At 41.3% G+C, this 14,262-nt stretch overlaps 1 protein-coding gene across 1 annotated transcript in view; it reads right to left on the reverse strand.

Moving 5' to 3' along the window:
- Positions 1 to 14,262, reverse strand: part of si:ch211-150g13.3 (transmembrane protein 178B) — a 61,911-nt gene that overhangs the window by 1,966 nt on the left and 45,683 nt on the right. Inside the window, exons 2-3 of the mRNA XM_034191783.1 lie at positions 13,490 to 13,603; positions 9,709 to 9,846 (exon numbers count right to left, since the gene is read on the reverse strand). Of these exons, the coding sequence (XP_034047674.1) occupies positions 9,709 to 9,846; positions 13,490 to 13,603 (252 nt within the window). The remainder of the gene's footprint in view (positions 1 to 9,708; positions 9,847 to 13,489; positions 13,604 to 14,262) is intronic.

A 14,262-nucleotide genomic window follows, 5' to 3' on the forward strand; every position in this document is an offset into this window, starting at 1 on the left:
TGCGAGCAGCTGCACCACATCACGCCGCTGATGTGGAGAACAATAAAATATAAACCAGCTGTATAATTAGTAAATATCACTGGGTTGATAAATAATACATAAAAGGGAATACAATACAGAACCCTGCGGTTAAATAACCCTGGTTAAAAAAAAATGTCACAAGATTCAAACCCATAAGCTCTGATTACCAGACGGAAACATTACCACTGCGCTACCATCGCTGGCCTGTAATCAGAGCAGAAAAATGCCTGAAATCAACAAGGACATGAAGGAGGTGCACTGTGTCCAGCCGCTGCAGCCTGACGCAAAAGCTAAAGATGTTTTATATATTTCCACGTGAGGACATCAAGCAGACACACATGACTCACGGAGGAATGTTGTAAGTTCATGTCCTTCCAGACACAGAACGTGTCCTCCAGCTGGAACGTCCAGAAGCAGAGATCTTTACAGCCACCGCTGTGGGTGGACACGCCCCTCCCCCCCCATTCAGTTCACAGACTCTGTGTTATGTGGTCATTCATTTTTGTTATTTATTGTAATTGCGTATGCAGGTATTGTAATTATTTATATAACTGTCCTGGAGGTGGATTCTGTATTTTTAATGTGTACACTGAGCCGTCGTCCAGCTGTCAGTGTGCTGTGATCAGCTGACAGGCCCCTCCCCATGCTGTGTGTGATCAGACCTCACTGTCCGGCTCCCATGTGGTCAGATCTGTACATACATATAAGCATTTTATGCGACACATGCGCAAGACACATACATGTGTGTGGCTTTTTGCAACTCCACAGTCATGGGCGCTGAGACAAATTTCACATCCAGCTCGACAGTGATCGTCTGCTGACTGTTTTTGTGTTAATAGTGTGAATGGCCACACATTTTCTAAGTGCCAAACGAGCGGTGTTAGTTGTTTGTGTGTGTCAGCTGGAATTTGACTGACACCTGCCGCGGGAGGGTTCGATGGGCTCGACACAGTGCACACTCTGCCTTTCAGCCGCTGGTGTGCGCAAATAGTTGTAGCAACAGGTATACGAGGTGTTGGAGGCAGGTACGATTTTACACGTTTTGCATACAATTCCTGCTTCATGCGCACATCATGCGCAGTTCGACCAAATTCGCACTATGTGTGAAGGGGCCCTAAGATCCAGTCTTTCAATGACTTCCTGGACTTGGCAATCAGAAGTGAATAGGAAGGGCCTTTATTGTCATTACACATACATACAGTTGTATGCAAAGTTTGGGCACCCCAGATAATTTTCATGATTTTCCTTTATAAATCATTGGTTGTCTGGATCAGAGATTTCAGTTAAATATATCATATAGCAGACAAACACACTGATATCTGAGAAGTGAAATGAAGTTCATAGGATTTACAGAAAGTGTGCAATAATTATTTAAACAAAATTAGACAGGTGCATAAATTTGGGCACCCTTGTCATTTTATTGATTTGAATACATTTAACGCTAATTATTGGAACACAAAATTGGTTTGGTAAACTCATTGACCCTTGACCTCCTTACACAGGTGAATCCAATCATGAGAAAGGGTATTTAAGGTGGCCATTTGCAAATGTGTCTCCTCTTTGCATCTCTTCCAATGAGTGGCAACATGGGAGCCTCTAAACATCTCCAAAATGACCTGAAATCAAAGATTGTTCAACATCATGGTTTAGGGGAAGGATACAAAAAGCTATCTCAGAGATTTCAGCTGTCAGTTTTCACTGTGAGGAACATAGTGAGGAAATGGAACTACAGGCACAGTACTAGTTAAGGCCCGAAGTGGCAGACCAAGAAAAATCTCAGATAAGCTGAAGTGAAGGATGGTGAGAACAGTCATAGTCAACCCACAGACCTGCTCCAAAGACCTCTGATCTTGCTGCAGATAGTGTCTCTGTGCATCGTTCAACTATACAGCACACTTTGCACAAAGAGATGCTGTATGATGCTGTAATGCAGAGGAAGCCTTTTCTGCGTACAAACAGAGTCACTTGAAGTATGCTAAATCATCTGTGGCTTTGTCTGCTGCTCACAGGCATTCTTTGATAGTTTTGTATTCTGTAATAGGGTGGTTAATGACAGGGTAGTGATCCAATGTCATATGTCATAGTAAGTCCCAGTATTTTTACTGTTACCAGTAATACAAAATGTATAGGGTTGTGTGTGTGTGTGTGGGGGGGGGGGGGGGGGGGGGGGGGTTGCATGCGTGACCATGGTGACCCATGACCTGTACTGCTTCCTGTCTTACTGCATGTTTGTGAGACTCGGACACAAACCGGTGACATAATGCTGTAGACTAGCATTCCTCAATAGCTCCTCTTCAGTTGGAGACCTCCTCTCTATTCTGCTGGAATAACTGTGTCAAATGAACGGTTACTTAGGGAGTCTACAGTGAAGGAATGTTAGCTTTGACATTTTGGCCATGTGGTGTGCTTCTGTATGCATGATCCAGCTCACAGATGCCTCAGTTTTGAAGACCACACCAATGCCAAGGAAAAGCCCATATTTGACTTGGTGGAGCAGATAGATGTTACTTTCAAGATGTTAGGATGGACAGTTTGTTTGCCTAGGTGGCCTTGACATGGTTCTGTAGTGGTGGATGTTCTCATATGCGAAAACAGTGCACGCTCCCAGAGATGACCTGACTCCCATCATTCTCCGGTGTCCACTCAGTCTGTCAAGTCATTGCTGGTTTTCATGCCACATTTGGGTTTCATCCACAGTTGTCTGGCTGTCTATTATCTTAACCTGTGGATGGAGTGTCCATAACACCAGCACTGCAAGTATTTATTTTCAACTGCAAGAAATCTCTATGTGCACTTTTCATCCGGGTCCAAATTCCTGTTCAACCTAACAGCCAAGAAATAGTTTTTGATGGCTGTCACTGTAACCACAGAAAATATTGCAATAGATAGGTTTATGGAAAAAAAAAAAACAGCTCACTAGAGTCAGGCAACAGAGTAGGACAAATAATAGCTCATTTTGGAGTTTGTGGGGAGTATAATTAAGAGATACAGCAGGAACAATAAGTAGTGAACACATCACCATTTGTCCCAGGAAATACATTTCCAAAGGTGCTATTAACATGAAATTTTCACTAGATGTATCTAGTAACAACGTAACAAATCAATACGTACAAAGAAATCAAACTATAGATGTCCATAATCTACAGTGCATCCAGAAAGTATTCACAGCACTTCACTTTTTCCACATTTTGTTATGTTACAGCTTTACTCCAAAATGAAGTAAGTTCATTTTTCCTCTTAAAATTCTACTCACAACATCCCATAATAACAATAGGAAAAAAGATTTTTGGAAATTTGAAATTTACTAAAAAAAAACAACAAAAAAAAAAAACTAAGAATCCACGTGTACGTAAGTATTCACACCCTTTGCTCAATACTTTCTTGATGCACCTTTGGCAGCAATTACAGCTTCAAGTCTTCTTGAATATGATGCCACAAGCTTGGTGCAACTATCTTTGGGCAGTTTTGCCCATTCCTCTGTGCAGCACCTCTCAAGCTCCATTAGGTTGGATGGGGCGCGTTGGTGCACAGCCATTTTCAGGTCTCTCCAGAGATTTCTCAGATTCTCTCCAGAGCATCTGAGACTTCCATCAGATTCAGGTCTTGGCTCTGGCTGGGCCACTCAAGGACATTCAGAGTTGTCCAGAAGCCGCTACTTTGATATCTTGACGCTGTCTCAAGGTTATTGTCCTGTTGAAAGATGAAACATCACCCCAGTCTGAGGTTAAGAGCGCTCTGGAGCAGGTTTTCATCCTAGATGTCTCTGTACATTGCTGCATTCATCTTTCCCCTCAATCCTGACTAGTCTCCCAGTTTCTGCCACTGAAAAACATCCCCACAGCATAATGCTGCCACCACCATGCTTCACTGTAGGGATGGTGCCTGGTTTCCTCCAAGCATGATGCCAAAGAGTTCAAGCTTTGTCTCAGCAGACCAGAGAATTTTGTTTCTTATGGTCTGAGAGTCCTTATGGTGCCTTTTGGCAAACTCCAGGTGCGCTGCCATGTGCCTTTTACTAAGGAATAGCTTCCATCTGACCACTCTATCATACAGGCCTGATTGGTGGATTGTTGCAGAGATGATGGTTCTTCTGGAAGGTTCTCCTCTCTTCACAGAGGAATGCTGGAGCTCTGACAGAGTAACCACCAGTCACCTTCCTGACTAAGGCCCTGCTCCCACAATTGCTCAGTATAGAGGGGTGGCCAGCTCTAGGAAGAGTCCTGGTGGATCTGAACCTCTTCCATTTACAGATTATGGAGGCCACTGAGCTCATTGGGACCTTCAAAACAGCAGAAATGTTTCTGTACCCTTCCCCAGATTTGTGCCTCAAGACAATCCTGTCTCAGAGGTCTGCTATTGACCTCCTTTGCAATTCCTTTGACTTCATGCTTGGTTTGTGCTCTGACATGCACTGTCATCTGTGGAACCCTATATGTAGACAGCTGTGTGTCTTTCCAAATCATGTCCAATCAACTGAATTTACACCAGGTAGACTCCAATTAAGCTGCAGAAACATCTCAAGGATGATCAGTGGAAATAGGATACAAAAATCTAAAAAAAAAAAAGAAAAAAATTCACATTGTCATCATGGGGCATTGTGTGTAAAATTTTAAGGAAAAAGAATGTATTTCATCCATTTTGGAATAAGGCTGCAACACAGCAAAATGTGGAAAACGTGAAGTGCTGTGAATACTTTCTGGATGCACTGTACGTGTAATAATGTGAAATGACACAGGGAAAAGTACTGAACACCAGAAGAAGGTAGCTGCAAAAAGGCATGGAAAGGCATGGATAGTCAAGATACCAGCTGAAGTCTATCAGAAAGCAATCCAGCTCCTTGTCAATGCAAATTAACATCAGCTGGTTCAGTTCCAACTGAAGGTGTCTGATTACCAAGGTGTCACACAAGAAACATGTTATGATGGGTAAACGCTAAGAGCAAAGATCTTCGCAACCTTATTTTTGCAAAACATACTGATGGCACTGGCTACAGAAGAATTTCCAAACCTCTGAATGTTGCAGTGAACACTGTTGGGACAATAATTCAGAAATGGAAAGAACAACATTTCACCATACACCCTGAACAGGTGCTCCTCACAAGATTACTGACAGACGAGCGACATGAATTATAAGAAGAGTTGTCCTACAGCCAAGGACTACTTGTGGAGAGCTTCAAAAAACCTGGAATTAGCAGGTACAACTGTTTCAAAGAAAACAATAAGTAATCACTCAACTGCCATGACCTCTGTGCACACTAACCACACAAGACTCCACTGCTGAAGAAAAAGTTTGCTGCACAACATTTGAACAACCCAGTGAAATTATAGCCTGGTCAGATGAGACCAAAATTGAACTCTTTGGTTGCCATAATACACACCATATTCAGATAAAGCACATCACCAACAGTGATGTTTGGAGGTGGGAACATCATGCTGTGGGACTGTTTTTCAGCATATAACACTGGCAAACTTCATATAATTGAAAGAAGGATAAGTGGAAAAATGTACTGAGACATTCTTGATAATCTGCTGCCATCTACCAGGATGATGAAGATAAAACAAGGGTGGACGTTTCAGTAAGACAATGATCCCAAACACACAGCCAAAGAAACTCTCAACTGGTTTCAGAGAGTGACAATAAAGCTGATAGAATGACCCAGCCAATCACCTGACTTGAATCCACCAGAAAATCTATGGAAAGAACTAAAGATCAGAGTTCCACGGAACTGAAGACTGTTTGTTTGTGTGGAAGAATGGGCCAAAAACACACCTGAGCAAGTCATTTGACAGATTTTTCCATACAGGATGCCTCTTGAAGCTGTCAATACCAAACAAAGGCTTTTCTACAAAGTATTAAATACATTTCAGTAAGCGTGTTCAATACTTTTTCCCTGTGTCACTCCGTTTTATCACACATAATTTATGGACATCTATGGTTTGATTTCTTGTATTACTTGGGTTGTTCCTGACATCTTGTGAAAATTTCATGTCAATAGCATCTTGAGAAATATATTTACAGAGAATGTGATGTGTTCAATACCTATTTTACCCATTGTGACACCATACTGGACCGAAAATCATCATCATCATCATTCCCAGAAATACATCTGACAAACATGGGCGTCATCTTATAATGTTACTGCACTTGATACATAAATATACACAGTCCACAGTAGACAGTAAGAAACATTCCTGAGAAGTGGTCTCCTCTTACACTACTTGTTATTCACAAGAGGCAAACCTCAAGCTGTAAGGCACAAATTATACTTGTGCTGCCAAAAGTTGCTTCTTTAAATTTAAACAGTGCATTCAATTATTTACATAAGTGTGGTGGCCAAGCACTTGATTCCAGAGCAGAGGCTTCCGAGTTCAAGAACACGCATGCCCATTCTCCATATAATGTGGAGTTGCGTCAGGAATCTGGTGTAAAAAGTGTCAAATCAAAATACAAATCCATATCAGGTCACCCCCAAGTGAAAAAGAAGTCAAAAGAACAAAAGTTCTTTCACTTACCAACACAACTGCCAGCAAAAAAAGGTTCACAAATAACAAAATAAATCATAATTATTTACATTTGTCCCTAAGAATGAATTCCTCCCCCTGACTGCTGCTGCTGGCACAGAGTGGCTCTTGTTGTCCCCCCACAATTTTATTTCATCAGTGGATCCACTTTATTTTCACTGCTCAAACTGCATCCAGAGATTTTACTCGTATCTATACACATTGAGTGCTCAACCAGTCGATCGCGGGCTGAGTTCCAGTCGATTGCATGAAAAAAATAAAATATCTCGGCAAGATATTTAATGCTGCTATAACAGACTGATGCAGAAGATGGCAGAAAATGCACCAATAAGAATGCCGGCTGCCGTTAAACGCCATAGAAGAAGAAGAGCGAGCGAATGCTAAAATTTTCATTTATTCGAATGCCAAATCTGTCTGTCTTATCTGCAATGCAATGTGGCTTTACCGAAAAAAGGGAATTTGAAGGGACATTTCAAAAGGAGCCACAAACTTTCCAGCTAAATCACCTCAGCATGCCCGAAAAGTCCAGGAATTGAAAACCAGGTTAGTCCCATCTCTCACCATACCATGCACAAGATCTCTTTTACAAGGGAGACCTGGACAGTTATTAAGGTTCCAGTTCACCCAAAGAACACGTCTTTAAATGTGGGAGGAAACCGGAGCACCTGGAGAGAACCCACACAAACACGGAAAGAACAAGCAAACTCCACATAGGAAGGCTACAGGTGGGAACTGATCCCATGACCTTCTTGCGAACAAAATTCTGTGTTCTGTCCGGATCAGGAATCTGCAGAAGTGTTTATTCCGTGCACAGCTGGAGAAGACATGCTGCCTCCTCTCAGTTTCCAACTTGAATTAGGCTTTGTATTATTTGGCTTGTTTGTTGTGTTGTTATGGGCCAGTCCTAGGCCTACTTGTGCTTATTCTTTGCACCACGCACGTTTACTTCAATAATGTATAATTACTGTTAAAACCTTATCTTTGCACCAGAAAACTGTTATTATATCAGTGCACAATAAATTGTGGCTACGCTATGGTGTTCAATGTGGCTTGGTGGATCTCGATACACTTTAAAAGTAGATCTTGGTTCCAAAAAAGGCAGGGCACCCCTGCTGTATGTCCTCTGGGTTTTTTTTTTTTTTTTTTTTTTTTTAGGATTTAAGTCTTAAAAAAAAAATTTTCTGGCACCACTATAATTTTACTCCTTAACATTTAAATAAGGGATTCATAATATGATATTGCCAATATGATCAAGATTTCGCTGTCTGCAATTTCAAGAGATCAGACACCATGACGTACATTTGGTAGCGACGTCACAGAGAGCGTGGGGGCTTCCCCCAAGCTGCGCGAGGGATGCTGGGAAGGACAGCGCAACTGCCAATCGGAGTAAAGAAATGCAGCGTGATGTCAGCAGACTGCTCGCTCGGACAAAATAAACCAAGATACCGGAAAGCGTGCACGACCTGTGAACATGCATCAAGCAACTGGGTCAGGTCAAGGGTAATCTCCAAATCTCTCCTGTAGTTCATCTGCACAATGCCATAAGGAGGAAAAGAAAATATTCACTATGGAATTCCCCCTGATAAATATGTTCTCTTCATTAAAATGAGCGGTAATTTTGCAGCACGTTACAAAAATAAAACTACATTATAAAGCTTGGATTTTGGCAGAAAGTAAATTTTGTCCATTTCTGTGAAATTTGAAAGGCCGTACAGTTTTAACAGAGCAGCAGAGTCGCACCACATTTTGTGCTGCTTACTTCCACCGTTATTGTTGCAGCCAGTCTCCTCTGTGTCAGCCTGATCCTGTCAGCTCTCAGAGGCTAAGGGCCCGGTTAGTTCGTGATGTGGACATGATGGGAACGCAAAATATCCATTTTACACACTGTCCCAGTCCGCTGCCAAGCCGCAAATCCCTGTCAGTTGCGGATATCAGCATGACAGCGAATATACAGCACATAGATTATGTTTGTGTATGTATTGAGTATGTAAGGCGGATGTCATCTGCAGCCAAAATTTTGTGCAGCTCAAAAATCCTGGCAACAGAAAAACGTGCCTCTGCAGATAATTACGGACGTGTGTGGGTGTCGGCCGACTCATACAAGCATGTTTCACACATATTGTGGATGTTAAGCGAATATGAGCCAATTTTGTGCGCAATCCATACGCAAATCCTCCTAAATGCCAGTGGGACTGGGCCCTAAGCAGAGTGGGTCCTGGTTAGCACTCGGGTGGGAGAAAAGACCTCTCTGGAACACCATCAACTGTGTGCGTTTCTAAAAGAACACCTGGCATTGCGTTACAAAGGGCATCCTGTGTTGAACTTGTGCCAAATCCAAATGCAGATCTGAGGGAGTGGCCAAAACAACAAGTTCCACCTTAATTATCCTCAGCCGAAAGCATAATTTTGACCCTGTGTGGATTAGAGAAGATCCAAAATCAATTCAAACTCATGCACCCAATTCTTATTATTTAAAGTCATTAATGATGTTGTACAGTCATTCCACCCTGGCAAAAGAATAGTTCAAAGACATCATTAAATCAAATCAAATCAATTTTATTTATATAGCGCCAAATCACAACAAACAGTCGCCCCAAGGCACTTTATATTGTAAGGCAAAAGCCATACAATAATTACAGAAAAACCCCAAAGGTCAAAACGACCCCCTATGAGCAAGCACTTGGCGACAGTGGGAAGGAAAACTCCCTTATAACAGGAAGAAACCTCCAGCAGAACCAGGCTCAGGGAGGGGCAGTCTTCTGCTGGGACTGGTTGGGGCTGAGGGTATTAAACGCCAAAAATTACCATGACTTTCATGCCCATGATGAGTACATGTAAACGTCTGACTACAAGTATAATTTATACTTAATACAAAAATAACAGCATGGAGAAGTTTTGATTTCAGAGCTGACCTGTGTTTATATCATATGTTCAAATACATACAAACTTAACTGGACACTGATTTGTTCTTTTCAAAGGTCCTTTGATTGACTGGGAAAAAGTCCCCTATCTCTCCCTCTCTTGCTTTGACTACACTGGGACAGGTTCTGTCCCCACAACCTCATCGCAACAAGTAGGTACAGATAATGGATGGATGGAAGTGGGATACTGTGTGTACGTTTTAATGCCACTAGGCTTCCTGTATGGTTGTGCAATCTCACAGTACCTCCCATGAGAAAGAGTAGCCCAGCTACATATTGCATGAGGTCATGCTGCTGACAGCATCCCAGCACTCCAACGATCCAGCCAAAAAGAATAATGGACACAGCCATGCCCACAAAGCCAGCCGTCATTCTTCTTAGATCTGCAGATGGAAATGGAAAAATGTCACTAATTCAGCCGTAGTACCCAGTTACTGAAAAATTAAACTACTTTAAAGTGGTATTTATATGAAATACTTGATGTCAAGACAAAATGATAACTGGGCTGAGATAAATGAACACAGAAAAATACATTTTGGCCCCATTTCAATACAAGAAATAGCCAATGTAAGTCAAAAAATTTAAATCCTTGCATACTGTTGCTCGAAAACTACATCAATGACCATCTGTGAGAGAAAGAAGCAAAGATGCTGCACAGTCACTTCCAAAATAACTGTATTTATGCAAAAGGTTTCTTTTAACAATGTTCTTCTCAGCTGATGCAGAAAACCTGGTTCATGCATTTGCTTCTTCCAAAATTTACTATGACTGTAATTTGTGGTTTTCTTTGTGCTAAAACCTGAAGTCTTTAGGTGGTTCAGAATGCAGCTGCTCAAGTTTGAACTAAGATAAGTATTTTCTGGAGTATACGTCGCAGTTTATTTTCTATTTTGGGAGGTCCTGAAACTTACACCCCAGTGCAACTTGTATACAAAATCATAAATTTGTTATTAATAATAATAATAATGATAATAATAATAATTACTATTTATATAGGGTTTTCCAAGGAATCAAAACACTAAACAAAATAAACTCAAGTGATAAATAAACAAATGCCAATAATAAAATAGTACAGTACAACAAAGCAAAAAAAAAAAAAAAAAAAAAAATCCCAAATTGAAGAGCTGATAATACCGATAAAAGGGGCGCCATATACTCCAGAGCATCCTATGTATGGGTTTTAAAACTCCAAGAACCATTCTTGAACAGGTGTGACTTATACTCTGGTGGAACTTAAACTTCAGACGATACAGTCTTTCAAACGCACAAAATAGCATGTAGTGTCCATTTAGCACTTTTGCCTTTAGAACCGGGAAGGCATACCATGTGCACAGCTGTCTGTGTATCTCCTATCTTGTAGAACTTGGTAAACCTTATGTGCCTTTGCTTGCTCAACATTCCCAGGATGCAGGTTTATTCTGAATGTCAAAGATGACAAAGAAATCAGCACGCAACAGAACCTATTTTGCATTGTGGAATAATTTACCTGCAGATATTATATTAATTTATTATTATTGTTGAATCCTGTAAGTGTAGACTTTAAAGTCATTTCTTTCCCAATAGTTAGAATTAGTGAATAACCCTGTTGTGTCTGATGATTTGAGGACTTTAATGCTGGATTTTACGGTCGCAAATTGAGCTTTACCGGTTAAAAAAAACCGGTAAAACGGCTATTTGTGACCATAACCCAGCATTAACATCTGCAAATCATCAGACACAAGGGGGTTATTCCCATTCTAATCCAATTCCAACGTTTGCACGGTTTATTTTTCTGTAAGTAATTCAGTCGGTGAATCGTTGTGAAAGGGTGTGGTCGACTCATCAAAGCTTACCAGCGTTGCAGCAGCGTCTTCATGCCAAACTGGAAATTCTGTGAGCAGACCCACAGATTTCTCCATCTCATCAGCTGCACTGAGTTAAATCCATCAATCAATCCAGTTAAATCCATTAAATCCACGCAGTTCGGCATAGTCATTGCTGCACTAGTTTCTGTCGCCCTCAGGTGACAGCACAATTATTTACATCTGCGTAGTGGTGCGCACGGTCAGGGTGTGGACTAATACATCAAATGTGAAACTGTTTTAATATTTTGCCACCGTTTATGTGATATTTTATGGTCTGAAATCCCACATGATTAACCAACCAGATTTGCAGAAAAAATGTAATTGGACTAGAATTCATTTTTTTAATGGGCAGCGCAGTCTCGGTTGAGGGCGGGCGCTAAAGGGGTAAACTGTGATGCATATGATGTAATTTCTCTACTTCCAGGTGAACAACCACAGTGTTTTCAATGGGTTTTTGGGCAAATTACACGCAAACAAAGTGAAAGTGCAAAGAAAAAGTGACAATGTGGTGGAAAGTGGACAGGTGTTGCGGTTTGTTTATGACCTGGAGCACAAACATGTTGAGGCGATTTTGCAGGTGAGAGAATGTAGCTACTCTTGTTAGCTGTGTAGGCTAACACTTACCGACACAATGTCTCCCATCTGCCTCGTCTTTTCTTCTCCACTCAGAACAAAAAAAAAAAACTTTTCGCGACTGCTTCGGTGATTGCAGCCAAAAACAAAACAGTACAACATTTATCCGTGTGAAGTTATGCTGTATATATATTGCGAAACGGAGCTGAGGTCCCCATAAGTTTTCAAATCCCATGATGTCACGTAGAGTTCAAATGAGACTGCAGTGCCCGATTAATGCTAAAGTCTCGTAGCTGTAATTTATTAATGGATAGACTTGAAATAATTAGTTGATTAATTGATTTATCTACTGAGTCACTTATCAAAGCTATAGCTTTTTCATACAGCAACTAATTTTTATTGCAAAATATCAAATTTTGACACTCAAAAATACAGTGTCCAAAGATATTTCTTTTTTTTTAACAGATATGCACACTTACATGCACACTATACGAGGTCTATTAGAAAAGAAACCGACCTTTTTATTTTTTTAAAAACTATATGGATTTGAATCACGTGCGATTACGTCAGACAAGCTTGAACCCTTGTGCGCATGCGTGAGTTTTTTCACACCTGTCGGTTGCGTCATTCGCCTGTGGGCAGGCTTTGAGTGAGCACTGGTCCACCCCCCTCGGCGGAATTCCTTTGTGTGACTTCTTCCTGAGAGACTGGCGCTTTGCTTGATCAAACTTTTTTCTGAAACTGTAAGGCACATACAAGTGGACACCATTCGAGAAATTCAGACGGTTTTCGGTGAAAATTTTAACGGCTGATGAGAGATTATGGAGTGTTACTGTCGCTTTAAGGACAGCCCACGGAGCCGGACGGCGCGCCGTGCCCCGAGCCGCCGTCGTCAGCCTGTTTCGAGCTGAAAACTTCCAAATTTAAGCCTCTGTTGACCCAGGACATCGTGAGATAACAGAGAGGTTTCAGAAGAGGTCAGGATCAGCCGTTAAAATTTTCACCGAAAACCGTCTGAATTTCTCGAATGGTGTCCACTTGGATGTGCCTTACAGTTTCAGAAAAAATTTTGATCAAGCAAAGCGCCAGTCTCTCAGGAAGAAGTCAGACAAAGGAATTCCGACGAAGGGGGTGAACCAGTGCTCACTCAAAGCCTGCCCACAGGCGAATGACGCAACCAACAGGCGTGAAAAAACTCACGCATGCGCACAAGGGTTCAAGCTTGTCTGACGCAATCACACGAGATTCAAATCCATGTAGTTTTTGAAAAAATAAAAAGGTCGGTTTCTTTTCTAATAGACTTCGTATTGCCCACATAATGGAAGTTGTTGTGTATGTGAATAATTTAACACAGATGAAGTGTGCACAGTGAAAAACAGATGGTTCCGAAATTCAGGCCTGGAAGCAATAAAATTGCACACATGCAGAGGACAGTGATCTAAACAGAAAGACAACTGCTGGTTAATTAATGTACAGTAATATCAGTTTTGTCAAAAGACACATCGTGCAGAATTAAGTGAACATTTAATAATTCACTTGCTGCTAGAAAATTAATTTTATCAAATTATTTTTCATCAAGAGGAAGAAGGTAGAGGTGGGTTTGACTTACGGAGTGCATGCCACTCATCCTGTCGTATGGTCTTTGTGATGTTGACGGGTAAATTCCGGGGCAAGATGGATGAAGAATAGTGATACTTGACTGGAGTACATCTTTGAATTATTCCTGGCAAAAAAATAAATAATATATATGAATACAATTATAAAGGGTGCACAAATTTGATATTATATCAAGGAGGTCACATTGTCTGTCAAAATAAATACACAGTGAGTACCAGTTGTGCAGTTGTATTCCTAAGGAATAATTTTACCGTTGAACAAAGAGTGCGCTCATCAGTCAACACCAAATGTAATAAACCTTAAAACATGATGTTTAACAAAGGAAAAGTGAGTTTTGTCTTTCACAGGGGAATGTGTAAGTGTGTGCACAATTATTAGGCAACTATTAATGTGAAGAATTACTGTGCAACTAAATGGAAAACTAAATTTGCAATCTGACTTATTCTTTATTAGAGTAAGCATAATGCCGTGTTCACACCGGGCGGGACCAGACGCCACAAATTTGCCACACGACGGACGCGCCACCATCGCCCGGTGTGTTGCTCTGCTTTCGCTGCGAAAATTTACCCCAGTGCGTCATCAAATAGGAGGAGCTTCCATTACGCTCGCCGGCTCCAGTTGTCAGTCAAGTTAACATGATCCTCCTTGATCACACGGCGCGAGTTGCTGTGCTCTTAATTGTTGTGGACAGCTGACAAACGTCGCCAGCAGCACCGTCCCTGGGTTCACAACATCCTCACGAGATGTTCCCAATTCGGGGAGTAT

The sequence above is a fragment of the Thalassophryne amazonica genome, chromosome 2 (genome assembly GCF_902500255.1).
Source record: "Thalassophryne amazonica chromosome 2, fThaAma1.1, whole genome shotgun sequence".
Taxonomy (NCBI): domain Eukaryota; kingdom Metazoa; phylum Chordata; class Actinopteri; order Batrachoidiformes; family Batrachoididae; genus Thalassophryne; species Thalassophryne amazonica.